At 39.2% G+C, this 20,219-nt stretch overlaps 1 protein-coding gene across 1 annotated transcript in view; it reads left to right on the top strand.

The window, feature by feature from the left end:
* Window positions 1–20,219, top strand: part of STARD9 (StAR related lipid transfer domain containing 9) — a 151,461-nt gene that overhangs the window by 85,026 nt on the left and 46,216 nt on the right. Inside the window, exons 5-18 of the mRNA XM_063439247.1 lie at window positions 1,315–1,431; window positions 2,395–2,427; window positions 3,230–3,291; window positions 5,706–5,818; window positions 9,857–9,926; window positions 10,616–10,688; window positions 11,353–11,420; window positions 11,511–11,608; window positions 13,351–13,551; window positions 14,235–14,332; window positions 14,913–14,990; window positions 15,570–15,644; window positions 16,045–16,224; window positions 20,096–20,147. Coding sequence (XP_063295317.1) covers window positions 1,315–1,431; window positions 2,395–2,427; window positions 3,230–3,291; window positions 5,706–5,818; window positions 9,857–9,926; window positions 10,616–10,688; window positions 11,353–11,420; window positions 11,511–11,608; window positions 13,351–13,551; window positions 14,235–14,332; window positions 14,913–14,990; window positions 15,570–15,644; window positions 16,045–16,224; window positions 20,096–20,147 — 1,318 coding nt within the window. The remainder of the gene's footprint in view (window positions 1–1,314; window positions 1,432–2,394; window positions 2,428–3,229; window positions 3,292–5,705; window positions 5,819–9,856; window positions 9,927–10,615; window positions 10,689–11,352; window positions 11,421–11,510; window positions 11,609–13,350; window positions 13,552–14,234; window positions 14,333–14,912; window positions 14,991–15,569; window positions 15,645–16,044; window positions 16,225–20,095; window positions 20,148–20,219) is intronic.

Below are 20,219 nucleotides of genomic sequence, written 5' to 3' on the forward strand. Positions count from 1 at the left end.
ACGTGCAGTCAATTCCTCCCAGCTCTGTGATGTAATCACAGGGGACCCTGTGGGACCAGGTTGACGACCCATGGTGTAGACCATAGACTCTTGTATTTGTTTCTCTTGATGCACTGTTATATACAACTCAGAATGGTATTAAGTTATTTTTTTTTTCTAATTACATGTCATTGATTTCAAAATGACTGTGTATGTAAATAGACGATATACATACAAAGAGCCGCTAAGTCACCATACATGAAAATAAATGGCTTCCCTAATTTGCTGCTCTCTAGTAACATATTCCATGACATCAAGGAATATGGTAACAAAAAACGATGGAGCGGTTATGGGAAGGCAAACTCTGAACCCACAACGAAACAGACAGAGCTGAATGATACTTGAATAAAACTATGAGGATGTAAGCAGTTCTGCAGCAGCAGGATGTTTGACAGAAGGAGAAGTACATGTCGCCAACGTCTTGCCTATTTCGCCACCCAACATCCATTATTTCTTAAATTAAAAACCTAATTATCCTCATACAAATTAGTGCAAATTCAGCACACATCCAAAATGGCTCAAAGGCTTCACGAGTCCTCTGGAAGTCTGCGTTGGATGTAATCTATCTTCACATTGGATTGGGATGAGAGCGGGATGTGGCCGATAAAAGTACAGGCAGAGAGATTAATTAACGTTGAGGATGTGAGTGGACCAGCAGGAATCAGACCATAAAAGAACAGGCAGATATGTGGTTAGCTGGGAGATCCATCCGGAGATGAAAGATTTGAAAAAGTATGCAGCGCTGAGTTTAAGGATTAAGTGATAATGGATGCATCATTTTAGGAGCATTTTATATTCCTATAGGAGAATGTTGTATCTGATATCTAATGAAGCAAACACTGTGGCAATGAAATATCATATGGACTATAAACATGCATATTATATATTTTGGGAATCTTTGTAAAGCACTCTGGGTAAGTGTCACGTTATTTACCTGTTCGACGCCGTCAAACTTATCCTCTTCACAGGTTGCGTGAGCCAAATGCACCATTCAGCCACGTAGCCTGTTTTCTCATAGACATGTTGAGGCTAATGTTAACAGACGTAACTTCTTCTCATAGAAATTTGGACACTGCCCACTTAGTGCCATTTTCTTATATAAAAAGCATTTGCGAAACATCACATACATTTCTGAAGTGTCCATGTCACCTAAGCAACCATGTTCCTGTACTTTTTAATGATGTGGACCAATCAGAAGTTAAGTAAGCCTATATTTATTTTGTCTATAGCTTGCTGACACTTTTTTTTTCTTTCTTTCTTTTTTTTCCCCCCCAGGTTTTCCAAGATCTTGGTACCTCTGTTCTTTCAGAAGCTATTAAAGGATATAATGTATGCCTCTTTGCTTATGGACAGACTGGTTCAGGGAAGACATATACTATGATGGGGACTCCAGTAAGTATTCCTAACTATGTTTAAATGGGTTTATCCATGGTATTACAGATTCCTTCCACCTGCCGTCCAGCTCTAATCAATAGATTATACATAGTTGAGTGAGAGGCAGTGGAACCTTTGCCAATTCCAGATGATACGACACATAGTTCTGGCGGTAATCTCCAATAGGCCTCTCACAAGTATTGGTTCATGGACATGTGAATTGGTAGAGACACAGAATTGACACAATAATTTAAAGCCAATCTGAGCTCAGAATGTAGTGAGAATTTAAAGTCAGCGGTAAATATTAGCTTGCCTAACTAGTGTTACGTCACTAAAAAAACAGGTGCTAGCTCCCCATGTCGCCATGGGTGGACAAGTAGCTCAATACGAGTTCCCTGCATTGTTAACATTCATTCAGAGTGAAGGAAGAGAAAAGTAATAATATATGTTTATATTGTGTGTGTGTGTTAAAGAGATCCTATAGTGCTAGGAAGAAAAAAAAAAAAACACTCCTGCGGCGCTAAAGGGGTTAAAACCCCTTCAGTCACTTACCTGAATCCAGCGCCGATGTCAATCGGCACTGGGTCAAGCTCTGCCCACGCTCCTCCGACGTCAGGTGGTGGGGAAACCCTAATGCACATGTGCGGCAATGGGCGTGCGCATTAGACCTCCCCTTAGGAAAGCATTCTTCAATGCTTTCCTATGGGGAAAATCTGATGCTGGAGGTCCGTGAGGACGTCCAGCGTCAGATAACAGACCAAAAGTCAGTTTGGATTCCGGAAGCGCCCCCACTGACTGTCTGTTAGACAGCCACAGAGGTCAGACTTAGAGCTATAATGTAAACATTGCAGTTCTCTGTAACTGCAAAGTTTTACATTGCAGCACAAAGTGCAAAAGAGTCACAGCACCCAGATCACTGCAATGAGCTGAAGCATATCCCACCTTCCAACTAATTCTTCATCCTTTTTTCTTTCTTCGCAGACGTCGGTTGGATTAACTCCTCGTATATGCGAGGTATGCATGGATGTTCCTGGTTCAGGTCTTTTGGAATATTAATATTTATTTTTACCTGTTGTTCAGTATTTCATCCCTATGTATGTGGCATATTTTCTTTAAATTGTGAAAAAGTGTTTATTTTTGTAAAATATTGGTGAATGATCTCCAAGATGTTTTTAAATGTAATGAAAAAGTGATGTCCCTGATAGCTCACAATTAAACGATCATTGAGCACTTAATAGATGCTCACATAGTGCACTATTATTGTTGGCTTTGGATTCTGCAGAAAGCTTGTTAGAGGAAACATTACAAGGCTCTGCACTCTTTGGAAAGAAATCCTTTTATATACAGTGTTTACTTGTTTGGGAGTCCTTTACGTGTTTTATGGGATGCCCAATGAGCTGAGATTAGATAAAACATGGTTTTATTTGGTGATTTCTTTATTTTTTTCGGGAGCATTGTAGTAATTTAAATTGTGTGGCTTATATTAAGGGAACATTGTCCTCCACACCTCCACGGATGTCAGGTTCACTGTGCAATTCCAAATGATTCTATTAAAATAAGCACATGATTTATTTACACTCTCCACTTTATTTACAGTGGAAAAAGGACCGTTAATTGAAAAACAGAATCTCTAAATGCGAAAAATACCAAAATTACTTTACCTAAAAAAATGTGTATAATCCATTTTAACAGAACTCACAGACCAGTTTCATAGGTCTATTGAATGATGTAAAAAATGTCATGAGTTATTTTGAATAGGTTTGTTATATTTTAAAATACTTTTCATGCCTGAAAATTTTGTATCTGCATATTGCAGGGTTTGTTCTCCTGTGTTGATGGCACACCTGGAAGCCCAACTTCGTGCCGGATTGAAGTCAGGTACCTACTTTTTGACCATGGGATACTGAATGGAGTAATAGTACATTATTAAGGGGTAGATACCGTTGATCTTAATGACATATCAAGTTAACTACCAAATATTTTAATGTATTTAAAAAAAACAAAAAAAACACACATCTAGTCATATGTTGCTTATGTAGGTTTTCAACAATCTTTGATCCAACCAGGCAGCAAATTTCAATTAAGTTTCCGTCATAGTGTTTTGACTAAAAATCATTTTTAGTTTTAGTCATATGTTAGTCATCTGAATTGATTTAATTTTAGTCTAGTTTTAGTTGACTATATCTCCAAAATGTTAGGCAACTTAAATCTGACTAAAATTGTTAGTCAACAAAATTAACACTGGATCCAACTCTCCTGGCATCAGCTGCAATAAGAACATGGCTGAGTATTTCGGGTAGTTTGGTAAGAGCAGTTACAATAGAATTAAAAGAAAAGAAAACAGTTTGAAAAGTTGGAGACTAGTAGACTTCAACTTCCTGGTTCTACTCGAGCTTCTTCAATTGCTCTTTCAGTAGCTGGTCTACTGGCTTCTCCTTCCCCCCCTACTTCTTTCATTCAGGGTATTTCCCAGGTTTTGTCCTCTTTCACTTTACACTAATTTACTTAGTGATGTAATAACTTCCTTTGGATTCCCCAATATCCTTATGACACCCACATTTCCTTTTCTTCTTTGACCTCACTCTTCTTCATCTTTGATCATTGCCTTTGCTGCCGATCGGACAGAATGACCTCCATTTCCTGAAATTCATTTTTCTTTCTCCACACACAAATGACTTGTTTGCTTTTATGTACTTTTTGATCATCATCTCTCTTGCCAATCACATCTGGTTTATTTTCCAATTTCTGCCACTTTCATCTTAAAACTATAGCTTGTATTTGCTCCTTTCTAACACTTTCTTGTTCGCAGTCCAATTAGTTCAAATGTTGATTACTTCATCCCATGTTTATCAATCTTGTATATGCAGGATGTGTCCTTTAGAATAAGGAATAACCCTACCAGAGTTACCTTATTTACTCTGCTTGCTACCAAGCTTCTGTGTCCTTTAGGTATCAAGTTAAAGGAACACTCCAAGCACCGTAACCACTGCAGTACTTTTGTAGGGGTTTTGTTGTGCCCTGGTGCCCCCTATTGTGAAGAGCTAAGCCATTTTAGAATGGTTCATCTTCTTACCTGGGTCCACCAGGCACTGCCCAACTACAGTTCAATGAAAGTTGGAAGCACTCTGTCTGGCAGTGCACGGTTTAGCTCATTGACTGATGCATAACAATGAAATATAGGAAATGTATTTATTTTTTTGATCAGATTTTAAAAACAAACCTATAAAGTGAATATGGAAGGAAGGGAGGGAGAGTAACAAAATGTGAGCATATTTTATTGAAATACATTGCAATAGCTTATTCCAAAGGAGCAGAAAGACTCTAGAATGATGCATAGTTATAGACTTCCTATCATGCCACCTTGGGCCATTCTCTCTGCCCACAACCTGCATTTACACCCAGAACTCCTAGTACTACAGGACTTCTCAAAGGCTGTGTCTTTCCTATGGAATGCACTTATTTGCTTCAACATTTTTTACCCTATTTCCCCTATTTTAAGAAAAACAACTTGTCTAAGGAATAAGAAATCTCTTAATTCTTCAGTTTGAAGCACTACACCCTGATCTCGCCTCCCTGTTGTCTGTCTGATCTAAACCTGATTCACCTTTTCTTCTCGAGCTATTACATGTCGCACAATGTATACATTTAGTGCGTATTGTTAGTCCATCTCCCTGCACTATCACCCTTTGTATAATTACGGTACGTATACCCTGCTTCCTTTAGACAGTGTTTTTTTTAGCAGGGCTATCATCAGTTCTTCCTATATGTCTACCTTGCTTTGTCACGGCAGCTTGTATTTTTATTCTACTCTTTGTGAATGGAAGGAATAAGTTATTACGTTTAAAATATAATGTACAGTAAACAGAAAGGGAAAATCCAAACCTCAATAAAGAACCATTCTGAAAGAAGCCACGGCCACATAATTCAAACTTTCTGTGAAATTATTCCAAGCTCAAAACAAACAAAAAAAATTAAAAAAAAGCAGCTCTACACTTATCTCCGTTACTAGAAACTTTTTTTGTTTTATGTTGAATCCGAGATCATCTGGTTATGTCCATATTTACTGTCCAAACAACACGGATAGCCATATTATCCCCACTGAATCAATACCTATACAAGCAGTCCAGGATCTGCAGTGTTTGAGAACCACTGCTGCATCACATTAGCTTCATACTGCGCAATAGGCAGCATTTAAATCTCTGCTAGAAATTCCATAACAATTTGTAATTCTCTCACAGCAATTCTGTATGAGATCAGCTGACCAAACCTTTCAAAATTATTATTTATTTCAGTTTCCTGGAAATCTATAATGAACGCGTTCGAGATCTGCTTAACCAGTCAGTCCAGAAGAAACCTTACACCCTGCGAGTCCGGGAACATCCTGAGAAAGGCCCGTACGTCCAAGGTACTAGATGTACTGAGAGGCTAGCACATTGTACTATTCGTGGTATTTCTATAACGTAAGAGTGTGTGCCCCATATGTACTGGCCATCAAGGCTGCTCAGTTGCAAGGTTCTGCTGAACTGCTCTCTTTTGGGTAGGAAAGGCCCTTGTGCTGCTTTTTATGGACAAGTTCTAAAGAAAACTCAAAACAAAAATGCAGGACAAGACCCCAAAATTGGAACGGTCCCGTTAGACATAGGACTGCAGGCTGGTACATGGTTGTGCTGTGTTTTAGGATTGTATTGCTTTCTTTACTCATTATATTTCACTTCTTTTTAAAAAATGTATTTATATTAAAAGTTTCATTTTGTGACCGTGCATATATATATATATATATAGATGTCCACAGAATATTAAATCTTCCTGTAATTCTTCAGAAACCAAGTGAAAGCATGTTATATTCAAAACAAAAACTAAAGCCAATTGAATGGTTTGGTTTTTGGTTTTTGAATGGTTTACTTCAAAGTCTCCATTATCTAGTTTCTGAGTTTGATGTTAGATCATCTTTCCAGGCTGGGAAATGGAAATGGAAATGAATGCCTTTGCTAGTGACCAAACCAATTCTACAGCCTAATTTATGACACCATCCCCTCTACTTGCACTGTACAGAAGCCTACAATTATTCTTTGAAATACTTGGGTTTTAATGGTATTTCATGTATGTGCTAATATGATAATGTAAGGTTTATTTATTCTGCTGGCATTTTGAGAATCCCCAAGCTCAAAAATACCAGCAGATTTCTTACAGACAATCAAAAGTGTTGAATGCACACATGCTCCCTAACTGCACTTGTGTGTTGGACATAATTGGGTTAAATTAATTAACAGGCTGTGCCAAAACAAACAGGCATACTATGTCATTTATAAAGTATTTTCTGTAATTCCAAACCAGAGCAAATGTTTAGTTAACTGTTGAGTTGTGTCAAGAGCCATATGTTACTAAACTTCTTTTAAGGGGTTAGAAAGACGTGACCTTGATTTGTATTGATTTGAGTTGACATACATTGAAAATGTAAAAAACGGGGTTAAAGTCATTCAGCCACGCTTTCTGCAGCGCCCGTTTAAAAGTGTTTGGTAAATGTCAGTACCTGTTTGCAATGTCGTTACAGTTGCTGTACTAGAATGGGCTTTGTGTAACTTCATTGATCAGTGGTTATTGAAAAAGAATATCCTCAACCAAAGTAGTTGACACAGTTTAAGTTCTGTGCTTATTAGCCAGTGATACACTGCTTTTAGTTACACCTAATCGTGTTTGCCATTGCTATACAATGGCTGGGGAAGGTCTTAAACAATACACACTTCCCTTAAGGTGTCGTATTCCACGCTGCCCTCGTCATGCTTCTTGCAAAGACAATGGACGAAACTTTGCCCTTTCTAACATCTTACCAGTGATATGCTTTCCTCTGGAAATGAATGCAGCCGTTGGTTTGTTATGCACTTAGCATGTGACACCGTGAAACGCTGATGTCATTTTGGTGTTATCTGCAAGAAGCCTCAAGTCCGTTAAATCACATGAAGCAAAGATAGAAACATGTGAGAAGGTTTTACATAGATCAAAGTGACATGAGATGAGGGTTCTATTCTGCGGTTATCTGCACAGTACATAATTGTCTAGGTTGAAAAAAGACTAAAATCAATCAAGTTCAACCATGAAGCCCATTCTTTTATGATGTTGATTCAAAAAAATGCACCCCCTCCCCCCCCCCCCCCAATTGTGGCCATTTCCAATTATGCCACAAAAAGGAAAAAAAAGCAGTCTTGACTCCATAATGACAACCAGATTTCTCCTGAATCGCCTTTTTTTTTTTTTTAAGAAAACAAGTCCCGTTTTTCTAGCCATTCCTAATGTTTTCCACCCCCTTTACTTTGTGCTTTTGCCAGTAAATATTTTCTGCCAGTCAGTTAGTTGTATTGATGCCCTGACTTATTGAATTTAGTCTTTTTAAAATTGAGTATTTTTGTACAGCCCACATAGTTTTTTTTTTTAATTAATCTCACACTAAAAAGAGAAAGCCGTTAGTTCAGGTAGTGCAACCACCTCACTGTTTCAAATACGGTTTATCCCACCTTCTATATGCTCTGTTTATGAGAGAATATAGTACAAATTGTTTTTTTTTTTTTTTTTTTGTAGTGATCAACATTCCTTATGATGCTTAATCAAAACATCTTTACTGTCAATCGTCTAGAATGTTACAAGTTGCATTATCTGACAATCTATAAAATGTCTAACCACCTTAGTTTTGGTGACTGCGTTGACAAATAATAAATGACCTGGACACCAACTGAAAGATTGCCGCCATGTTTATTGAAGTATTGTGTGTTTGCTGCAGACATGTGTGGAACTCTGCTGATCTCTAGTGGCAGAAATCCAAGTTACAGACGAAGCGTGTCTGATTATTACCCATACTAGAAAATCCCGACTCGGTTTACAGAATTGTGTTGGTTTAATTTTAATTATATCAGCCCCATATGTGGTTCCCCTTAAAATGTGGAAGGTGACTAAAGTGATCAGTTAAAGGACCACTATAGGTCCCCCCCCCGCCACCCTCAGAGCCCCCCCTACCACTGGGCTGAAGGGGTTAAAACTCTTTAAGACACTTACCTTTCTCCAGCGCCGGCTCCCTCAGTGCTGTTGACCTCTCCTTCCCCTGCCGCCGTCAGATCCGAATGCGCATGCAAACCCCCCCATAGGAAAGCATTACTCAATGCTTTCCTATGGACGTCCAGCATCTTCTCACTGTGATTTTCGCAGTGAGAATCACGGAAGCGCCTCTAGCGGCTGTCAGTGAGACAGCCACTAGAGGCTGGATTAACCCTCAGTGAAACATAGCAGTTTCTCTAAAACTGCTATGTTTACAGCTGCAGGGTTAAAACTAGAGGGACCTGGCACCCAGACCACTTCATTGAGCTAAAGTGGTCTGGGTGCCTATAGTTGTCCTTTAAGGTACGTACTTCAAGACATGTGCACACACACAGATATGTAATCCTAGGTTGATTCACACTCCGATACATAATCCAAGTCTCACTCTCTCTCTCAAATACATTCAGCCAGCGTTGTACACAGATACACAGACACAGACAATCTCACTCCTAGATGCATACTCACACAGATACACATCTCACACAGACAATCTCACTCCTAGATGCATACTCACACAGATACACATCTCACACAGACACAGACAATCTCACTCCTAGATGCATACTCACACAGATACACATCTCACACAGACACAGACAATCTCACTCCTAGATGCATACTCTCACAGATACACATCTCACACAGACACAGACAATCTCACTCCTAGATGCATACTCACACAGATACACATCTCACACAGACACAGACAATCTCACTCCTAGATGCATACTCACACAGATACACATCTCACACAGACACAGACACAGACAATCTCACTCCTAGATGCATACTCACACAGATACACATCTCACACAGACACAGACAATCTCACTCCTAGATGCATACTCACACATATACACCGTCCCAAATCCACACAGAAATACCTGCTTCTGCACACAAGCCTTCTGCTGGAGGTGGGGAGGCGGAGAAAGATATATAATATAATATAATATTCTGTCATGTCTAGGATGAGTGGGCTGTAACAGATGGAAGGCTCCTTTCTCTCCCGTGTGGCGGCATCCTTAGAACACCAGGACAAAATGCTAAGACTTTGCAGCACTGCTTCACAAGAGTATAGGGGGAGCTGCCAGATGGTTATTTATTCCTAAGACTGGAATGCATTGCATTTAGTGAATATACAGTCCCAACCTGCAATTTAAAAGAAATAGCGGTGCAATTGAAGATTCTGTAGCAACTCCTAGCATGCCTATGGAACCATCACTGAGCAGTCATTCATTATACTTCATAATATATCAACCAAAGTCTAACAAACCATTCAGGATTTCTGTACATTATATGATACATTTTGTAACATGTTTGCAAGAATAGATCTATTTAATGATACTCGTTTTTCTTCCAGGATTATCGCAGCATGTCGTCACAGACTATGAACAAGTGGTATCCCTACTTGAGGGAGGAATGGAGAATAGGTAGTGTTAATATTTCTAACTCATGTACATCTACATTTTCCCCGAACACATACAATATTTAAATCCCATTCATGAATCAGGTCATGATTCCTGGCACATGTGTGAGAGCCCTCCTGTGCTGACCTAGAAAAATAGAAAAAAGTAACCAGATCGATCATAGCGTGCATTATAGCTACTTTGAGGACCATTGTTGTTCCATATTATTACAAACGAGGACATTTATGCCACAAGTAAAGTTGAAATCTCTTGACAGTGTTGGCTCCGCAGAGCGCTACTGCTTTAATATGCATAAGATCAGTACTGGAATTAGATTCTATGAATTCAAGATTTTACTTTCATTTATTCTAAGAGACCGTGTTCCAGTCCTTGATGGACCTCAACATTTTGATAAATGGACCATTTACTCATAAGCCAATAAAAGAGACCACTTGCCTACCGTGATTGGGTTAAATAATCAGCTTGATGTGTATGGTGCCGACGTCGTTGCATTTGCTGGGGGTTACAGCTGGGGATTAAACAGTTTGCAGCATTTTTTTTTTTTTAAATCTATTGAAAAACTAGATGCATATTATTTATTAATTTCACGTGGAAACAAGATGTAAAGGAAGACACGATGCAGGTTGAAATGTTATGTTCTGCAATTTATTATAATTAATAATAATAATCCTAATTTCCTCTCCCCCCCAAAGGATTACAGCAGCCACACATGTCCATGATGCCAGCAGCCGGTCACATGCCATCTTCACCATCCAATACACTCAGGTTAGTTCTGTGATCTACTGTTTTCCATCACCATTTGTAACTAATATACTAATATGTGCCTTTTAAATCCAAATATATATATGCTGTGTTCATGTATTCTTGAGCTCTTCTTCACCCTCATTTTTTATTTCATTTTATTTTATGTACTTTTCCCTCATATATTCAATGGTCTACTATGATGTAATATCTAGTAATATTCAGTGGACCCTTTTTATGAGATTCCCATAATTAGCACTTATTGTAAGTAAGGATGTCCCTAATTAACGTAACCTTTATCTTTACTCCTACCTCTTGGCTTTCCTGAATGAACTCTGAGCATCCTCCCTCTTCCCCGCCTGTATTATTTCTCCTTCCTCGGTCTCACCATAAATCACTGGTAATCTTCAGTACCGTTTTTTAAGTAGAACATTATAAAAGAGGATGCATTCTCCAAATCTAATAATGGAGTGGAAGATTTTTAGCTATGAACAAAGCTGAATGAGGTTAATTTGTTTACAATGGAGACAAAGGCGTTATTGTAGAATATGGTTAAACAAGACATAGGACCATTATGGCAATCTGGGACGTGGACGTGGATGATTTTTTTTTTTTCCATTCTGATAACAACTTGAATATTAAACCACAACACATTTTCTGCCTGACTGTAATCTAATTTGGTTTACAGGCTATGCTGGAAGACAACTTACCATCAGAAATTGCCAGCAAAATTAACTTGGTAGACCTGGCAGGCAGGTATGCTGATTTACTATGCTTATGGCCATTGTGAACTGCCTTTATACTGTGGAATTCTGTGAAATACTTAATATTTTAAATCTTTTTCAGTGAAAGAGCTTCTCCCAATTACTGTAAAGATCGTTTAACTGAAGGTTCTAACATCAACAGGTCACTAGTTACTCTCAGCATTGTTATCTCGGCATTAGGTACGTGGCTGATTGATTTCCTTGTACGTTGGCTTTAAACTAGAGAGTGCCTTAACAATCAAACACATCTTGTAGCAGTTTGCTGTTCTTGCTAGTTCTGGACTATGTTGAGGTTCACCTTCCTTTACAATAGTTCTGGGTTAGGTGTTCTCCTTTCCTTTCCTTTAGAGTAGCTCTGTGGATTATGTTGACCTGCCTAATGCTATACCGTAGTTATGGACACCTTCCCTTTCTGATATATTAACTCCAGTATACAGTGCAATATGTTAACAATCCCCTTCTTGTACAGTACCTCTGCAGATTATGTTCATCCTACCCTTTCTGTACAGTAACTCTGTGCAATATGTTAACAATCCCCTTCCTGTACAGTATCTGTGCAGATTATGTTCATCCTACCCTTTCTGTACAGTAACTCTGTGCAATATGTTAACAATCCCCTTCCTGTACAGTATCTGTGCAGATTATGTTCATCCTACCCTTTCTGTACAGTAACTCTGTGCAATATGTTAACAATCCCCTTCCTGTACAGTATATCTGCAGATTATGTTCATCCTCGCCTTTCTGTACAGTATCTGTGCAGATTATGTTCATCCTACCCTTTCTGTACAGTAACTCTGTGCAATATGTTAACAATCCCCTTCCTGTACAGTATATCTGCAGATTATGTTCATCCTACCCTTTCTGTACAGTATCTGTGCAGATTATGTTCATCCTACCCTTTCTGTACAGTAACTCTGTGCAATATGTTAACAATCCCCTTCCTGTACAGTATCTGTGCAGATTATGTTCATATTACCCTTCCTGTACAGTATCTGTGCAGATTATGTTCATATTACCCTTTCTGTACAGTATCTGTGCAGATTATGTTCATATTACCCTTTCTGTACAGTATCTGTGCAGATTATGTTCATATTACCCTTCCTGTACAGTATCTGTGCAGATTATGTTCATATTACCCTTTCTGTACAGTATCTGTGCAGATTATGTTCATATTACCCTTCCTGTACAGTATCTGTGCAGATTATGTTCATATTACCCTTTCTGTACAGTATCTGTGCAGATTATGTTCATATTACCCTTCCTGTACAGTATCTGTGCAGATTATGTTCATATTACCCTTCCTGTACAGTATCTGTGCAGATTATGTTCATATTACCCTTCCTGTACAGTATCTGTGCAGATTATGTTCATATTACCCTTCCTGTACAGTATCTGTGCAGATTATGTTCATATTACCCTTTCTGTACAGTAACTCTGCAGATTATGTTCATCCTACCCTTTCTGTACAGTAGTGCTGTTGGCTGATGATTTAACAGAGCTTAACATTCCAAGTCCTTAACTAGGAACCAATGCTTATGTTACCTGCCACTGCAAGTTTAGAGGGCCCATGGCATACTCTCCAGAGCTACAGTGGCTAGTGGTGACTGTAAATTGTCAGCCCTCTTGACTGTATCCTTCCTGCATTAAAGTCCTCTGGAATATTTTGACTACCACTTTTTTATATTGGCACTGGGAAATAGGTTGGACTTCCACTTTCTTTGTAATAGAACTGTGGCTATGTTTAGAATGTTACCATATCAGGTTTGCGTTGGGTTTTATTGCTTTTCAAAGACTGGCAAAATGAGTTATCAATTAATAAATAAAGCACCTTTTAGCCCATTTGATAGCTGATAAAAGTATTCTTTGGTTTTTTTGCCACTTTTCTATTTAATTGTATCCTTCTTGTCTTCTTTTTCTTTTAGCCCAGAATTCCCAAATGACCAGCAGTAGCCAAAGTATCAATAATGTAGCCACTGACTGGGACAGCGGCGGTCCTGCTAGTCCGAATGGGAGCAGCTTGAATTATTCAAAGCGCCAACCCTATGTTCCTTATAGGGATTCCATCCTGACGTGGCTTTTAAAGGACAGTTTAGGCGGAAACTCTAAAACTGTCATGATCGCTAGTAAGGATCAAACATACATTTTGTTGCTTTATTAACTGGTTACATTTTTGTATACGATTAAGTAATGAAATGGTTCCTTGTAGTGCAGCATTGCATAGTTCAGCTTTACATTATGCCACATAGATTGCATGAAAATCTTTGCATCTACTGTGCAGAATCTCACAATGTATAGCATTCTAGGTTTGTGGATTTTTTCCAAAAGAAATTGCAGGTGGTATGTATGTCCATAGCAAACCAACATTTAAATGGCTTCTATGTTGTCACATCATTTTTCCTTTTAGTATAAGTCATTTTATGCACATGATCAGAAACTAATTTGGTGTTCGTCAAAGCCAGACCATCTATAGACTATGGAAGGAAGCTGTGTTATGAGAATCTTTTACTGCCCCGAAGGCTCTGCTCAGTCTAGACCTGGCTCTGTACACATCAGTGCATGTTTTTCATTGGTAGTAAAAGAGCAATAGAAAGCTGTGATATATTGTAATCCTGTCGCCGTTACTGTGTACTTGCAAGAGTTACCATGTGTCAAAGAAGAGAGCATCATTGTAAGCTGTATCATAATTGGTCCATGGAGTGAAGATGTAAGATTATTATATTGTTGATTTATTAACATGGGCTCTAAAGTAAAGATGTGATTTTAGTCAGTCTTTGTGGTAGTAATAACACCTCCTATTTTGTTACAGCGGTGTCTCCAGCTAGTACCAGCTACAACGAGACCTTAAGCACCTTGCGATATGCTTCAAGTGCAAAAAACATAATCAATAAACCCAGAGTCAATGAGGTAAAGGGCTCATACTTCTGTTTGTGAGAATGGGACAGCCGAGTTGTAAAGAAATGTTTGCATAGATTTACATAAGACTAATGTGGGCAGATAGAACTCAGACTTCTAGCCATCTATCATCAACATGTTAGCAGGTATTTGGTAGGGCAGATTATGACTGTAAAATTTCACCCATGTATTGTAATTTTCTTACCAGTCATTAATATTGAACACGAAAAATACTTTCGATTTGATAAACGGAGAGTTTGAAGCTGTATGTGATAAACACTGGCCTAATGATGTAAATGTTCAGGACGGTGTGAGTTCACTAGAAGCAAATAGAGTTGGTATTACTGCATATAATGTCTGTGTCACCTAAAGGTTCTGTGCTAATTACACGTCGGCAAAAAGCAAATTACAAATAAAAACTGTTGTGAGAATATAATCCTTATTGTTTGGAATTTGCAAGTACTGTATATAAAGATTTTTTTTTATTATTCATGTGAAATACTGCAGCGTTTTTATATTTGTCAAGCTATGGACTCAATGTTATTGCAGATAGTTGTTGTATTTAGGATGGGTTTTTATTTTGTTTCCCCAGGATGCAAATGTTAAACTTATCCGAGACCTGAGAGAAGAGATTAATAGGCTAAAACTGATGTTGAGGAGCTTTGAAACGGTATGTTTAGATCAACGTAAATATTGTGTACGATTGTAGAATCATTTTACATTGTCACCCACAAATAAGCTTGTGACGCTGCCAATACACAAACATATGTTGATCTGTGACCACAAATAATCCTCTCCTGACTGAATACAGTGACTTTCCTGCTATAATCCGGACATTTTATATGGAAGAGCTGCTATAGATTCAGATGCCATACGTGTTGTGCATTATAATGCTGGTCATGTTGTCTGTATTAAAGAGACACTATGGTCACCAAAACAATTTTAGCGAAGTGAAACGGTTTTTGTGTATAGTTCATGCATCTGAAGTTTCACTGCTCAGTTATTTATTTTTATTTATACAAATAAAGCAGATTTCATCCTGAGATCTTGCATAGGCCATTACATGAATGAAGTGTAATGGGCCTTGGTTTGATTGTTTTAGGCTATCATACTGTCGCTAGCAGGAATATGTGGAACTGATGTATAAAGTGGATTTTAAAAGATTTTTTTTAAACTAATTCTAAAAGTATCTCTCTGTTACAATATAATGTTTGTGTTTTTTTTTTCACACTAAATATAATGTGTATAGAGAACTAGCAGCCCTTTTTTCAGCGAGGAACGAGAAGGAAACTTGACAGAACTTGTCCTTGAAAACGAATTAAAGGTGAGTGTGAAATTCCAGCTCTCTGGTTGGATCTGTGTGATTGTACGCCAATAGGGGAGAATTTTAGTCTAATGTTTCTGAGCTGCAACAATAGTCAAATTGAAAAATTATTCAAGTTTGTCTGTTTGGGCCTAACGTGTGATTCTGTCACTTGTATTTTCAACAACCAATATCAGCATTTGCAAATATTTGTGGAATACATTTGTAATAAAGCCAGCCTTCTATAAACCTGTGCTGCTTTGTACATTGGAAGAAACAAAGAAAACCTTTGGATCCGAGTGTATATTATAATCTGATAGGGATGCCAAGTTTAGTTTTTCCACAATGCCTGATGGGAAGTAAAAAATGTTTGTTATCATGTAACTGTAATTCATTAATTGTTTTATGTGTTTATTTGCAGATAGAGCAGCTTACAAAAGATTGGACAGACAAGTGGATGGATAAAGCAGATATCATGGATCAGTATAAAGTGGATATTAGCAAAGGCAAAGCTGGGGTTACAATTGATCCCAATTTGCCCCATTTAATTGCCATGGACGATGACATTCTCAGCACTGGAGTTGTGATATATCATCTCCGGGTACGTGAAAACAAAAACCTCTATACCTATTCTATAGGAGGACCGTGGACATATTGCTCAAAATGTATAAACTGTTTGAAATATTGATTGTATTTACCTCTAAATGGAGACCCATCAGGTTTATTTTCTGATTTAAATTGCTGAAAACTGTAATGCTGGGAGCCTTTTCTATATTAAAAATAAGTTACCTAAGTTTAGCTCTTCCCAATAACAGCTGATAGAACAGGGAAAAACATCAGTGTTCTAGAATTCAGGATAAGGTCATCACATCCCGAAAGCAAAAATAAATAGACAAACCATATGCTGCACTAGATAATATCCAGAAAAGGAAAATTAACTTGAACATGTTGAGGATTTCCTGGACTTTAGAGGGATGTCCATAACAATAGGAATCAAACTCCCCAAACTAATGATGAAGTGTCAACAGACATGAAATGTGTCACTTACTGTACTGCTACAGAGGAAAAGAGAAATAGGTTTGTATTCACAAATACCAGCTTCCTGTCATTATGCTGGGCAGGGTTTATTGTGAATGCCCTTTGTAGGCTGGGACTTCATCACAATGAACTGAGAATGCATACAGAGAACATGTGCTGATGTAGGAAAACCGGACAGAATTGTAGATTTGTGCTAAACAAAACAAACAAAAAAATACTTTGGGATTATTTTAATGCCAGTCAGTCTGATATCTCTACCTGTGCCACAGCCATATTCCCTGCCCATCCTCACATGTCCTATATCCCTCAACCCATCCTAAACAATTGCTATATCCCATAACTAACCCCACGTTTCCCATTTTATACTCACTTTGTCATGTTCCCTTTTCCATCCATCCATTCCCCCATTGCCACACTGTCTCCATTCATTACCCCATTGCCATACTGTCTCGTTTCATTCCTCCATTGCCGTACTGTCTCCATTCATTCCCCTATTGTCATAATATCTCCATCCATTCCTCCATTGCCGTACTGTCTCCATCCATTCCCCCATTGCCATACTGTCTCTTTTCATTCCCCTATTGCCATACTGTCTCCATTCATTCCCCCATTGTCATATTGTCTCCATCCATTCCCCCTTGCTATACTGTCTCCATCCATTCCCCCATTGCCGCACTGACTCCATCCATCCCCCAATTGCCATACTGTCTCCATCCATCCCCCAATTGCCATACTGTCTCCATCCATTCCCCCATTGCCATACTGTCTCCATCCATTCCCCCATTGCCATACTGTCTCCATTCATTCTCCCATTGCCATACTGTCTCCATTCATTTCCCCATCGCCTTACTGTCTCCATCCATTGCCACACTGTCTCCATCCATTCCCCCATTGCCACACTGTCTCCATCCATCCCCCCATTGCCATACTGTCTCCATCCATCCCCCCATTGCCATACTGTCTCCATCCATCCCCCCATTGCCATACTGTCTCCATCCATTCCCCCATTGCCATACTGTCTCCATCCATTCCCTATCGCCTTACTGTCTCCATCCATTCCCTATCGCCTTACTGTCTCCATCCATTCCCCCATTGCCATAATGTCTCCATCCATTCCCCCATTGCCATACTGTCTCCATGCATTCCCCCATTGCCATACTGTCTCCATCCATTCCCCCCTTGCCATACTTTCTCCATCCATTCCCCCATTGCCATACCGTCTCCATTAATTTCTCCATTGTGATTTTTCTCCTCCTCCTGGTTCCATAAGCCCCACCATCATGTTTCACCTGTTCATTCACTCTATTATTTTATTTTCTCCATTTAGTCCCTCTATATTTTCATGTTCTCCATATTTATTGCATCTATTGTCTTTCTTTTTAATTTCTTTATTTGTGCTGTGCATAAGATAACAATGGAACTTGTGATGCCACAGCAGCAAAAGCAGGCTCAGTAGTGTCAAACAGAGTAATACAGAAGCATGGCATTGAAATAATAGCACAATTTTTAAAAAGGTGATAACCTGCTAATCAGAAAGGCAAATATGTATTAGATATGACCTATGGACATATTGCTGGGACTAGGCAAATTAAAAACTGTTTTAGCATGTAAAATGCAAGTGAGTGAACCACTGGGACTAGGCTATGCATTATAATGCTGCACCAGACAAAGTGAAAGATTAAGTAAACATGTCAAAGAAAAAAAAAAAAGAGTGCAGAGAAGGTGCAGTTCGCCATTTTAAGAGGGGCCTATTTTGCTAGTGGTGGGCTAAGTGCCCACCACTAGCAACCCCCATAGGCGACAAAAGTATGGCACTATCAAGGAAGTCCTGCTTGGGATTGGTGCCGAAGGTGTATTCTCCCAGTCCATTCCCAAACCCACATAAGGGCCAGCTTCACCATTCCTCTGACTCTGCGGTATTCGCTTGCCATAACCTTCCCTCCTGGGGGTAGTTGACGGCTGTAGTGATAGTTTGCTGCTGACAACGGTGGATCTTCCGCACCAAAAATCGCATTGTAAGACCTCTGCCGAGTCTCGGGTTATACTTGCGGGAGAATGGTTGAGTAGATGGCTGCTTAGTGCTTGGATGGGACTTTCCCGCCCTCCCGGTCTCGCGTCTCTCGGCTCCCTCCTGAGACACGTTCCAAGCCTCCCGCTCACGTCTGTGTAGCTGTATTCAGAATCACTGAAATATTTCTACTATTCGTAGCAGGCACTGTGGAGAGCTTTTTGGGAGAGGCTCAGCTCCCGTGCGCTCGGAGGGAGTGCATCTGCCATCTTGTGTTGCAGAGTGTCGTCCTTGTAACGACAAGGAGTGAGTGCTGCTAAAACATGAAATGGTGATCCAGTGGGGACCAGGATAACCCCCACCGGCCCAGTGGAGTTAGGGGGTGTTGGAGCGCAGCTGGGCATTCAGATGAGTATAGGAGTAGGAAGATCGGCCACTTCTACCCAATTCCGACTCAAGTAGGCCGCAATGCTGTGCTCCATGCCTACAGCGGCCACAGTCTGTGCTCCAGGCCTACAGCGGCCAAGTGAAGTATCGGTCGACCAGGCAGTGCACCCTCGACATGGGTAGTGCACCTGGGTGAGGATGTTCAATATTGAAGTAGTGAGGCGGGAGCTCGTGCTGCACACGTCTGAATGGCTCGAAGGTCAGGCCCCGCCCCTTCTGCATCTATTGTCTTATCCTCTCAATTAATTTGTCGTATTCCCAGTTCTGTTATTCTTCAATTCATCCCATTGTCATATAATACCTCTTCTTCCCCATTGACATTTGATTTCTCTAATTAATTCTTTTTGACAGTATATCTCCATTGTCATTTATCCCTATTGATATATTGTTCCTAATCATCTTCTTACTGTCAGATTCTCCCATAATTTTATTCACCCTAATCCATCTCCTCATTCTCATGTTCCTCCTGTACGTCCACCATTGCCATTTGTCCCCAGTTTTCATTTTTCTCTAATATTTCCCCCAATCGTCATCTAATGCCTTTTTGTCCAAAGTCATCATTCATTGCTATATTCCTGTAATCTCTCCCATTGCTATATTAACATAAAATAAATGATAATACACACCTCCTTAGACCTCATTACTTTATTTTTCACGACCAGAGAATAGCAAATCTTGTTAGTGACGTTTGTAGCCTTTGTTAAAAAAATTAAAATAAAATAGATGAATTTATACTCCTCCCCCTTTTCTCTCTTCCACATCGCCTGCTGCTAGCTTGGATATAATGCTCTTTTAATGCCGTCTGTGCTTTGCATTCATTCCACTCTGTTCTCTTGCTGTTTTGGAGAAGGTAAAACAGACTGTCTTGTTCTGCAGACAGTATTTATCGTAATAAAAGGTTCTGATATCTGCAGACCTGGATTGCTTTGGGATGTACCAAGGCTAACATATGTTGTATTTTGTGCGTGTCGCTGTCTAGGAAGGAACCACTAACATCGGCAGGAGCGATTCAGATCAAGATCATGACATTGGTAAGATTTATTAATCTGTAATTCATAAATGTTCTAAATCTAGTGGGAATTTTTTTTTTTTAACATTTAACT

Source organism: Pelobates fuscus, chromosome 13, assembly GCF_036172605.1.
Source record: "Pelobates fuscus isolate aPelFus1 chromosome 13, aPelFus1.pri, whole genome shotgun sequence".
Classification (NCBI taxonomy): Eukaryota; Metazoa; Chordata; class Amphibia; order Anura; family Pelobatidae; genus Pelobates; species Pelobates fuscus.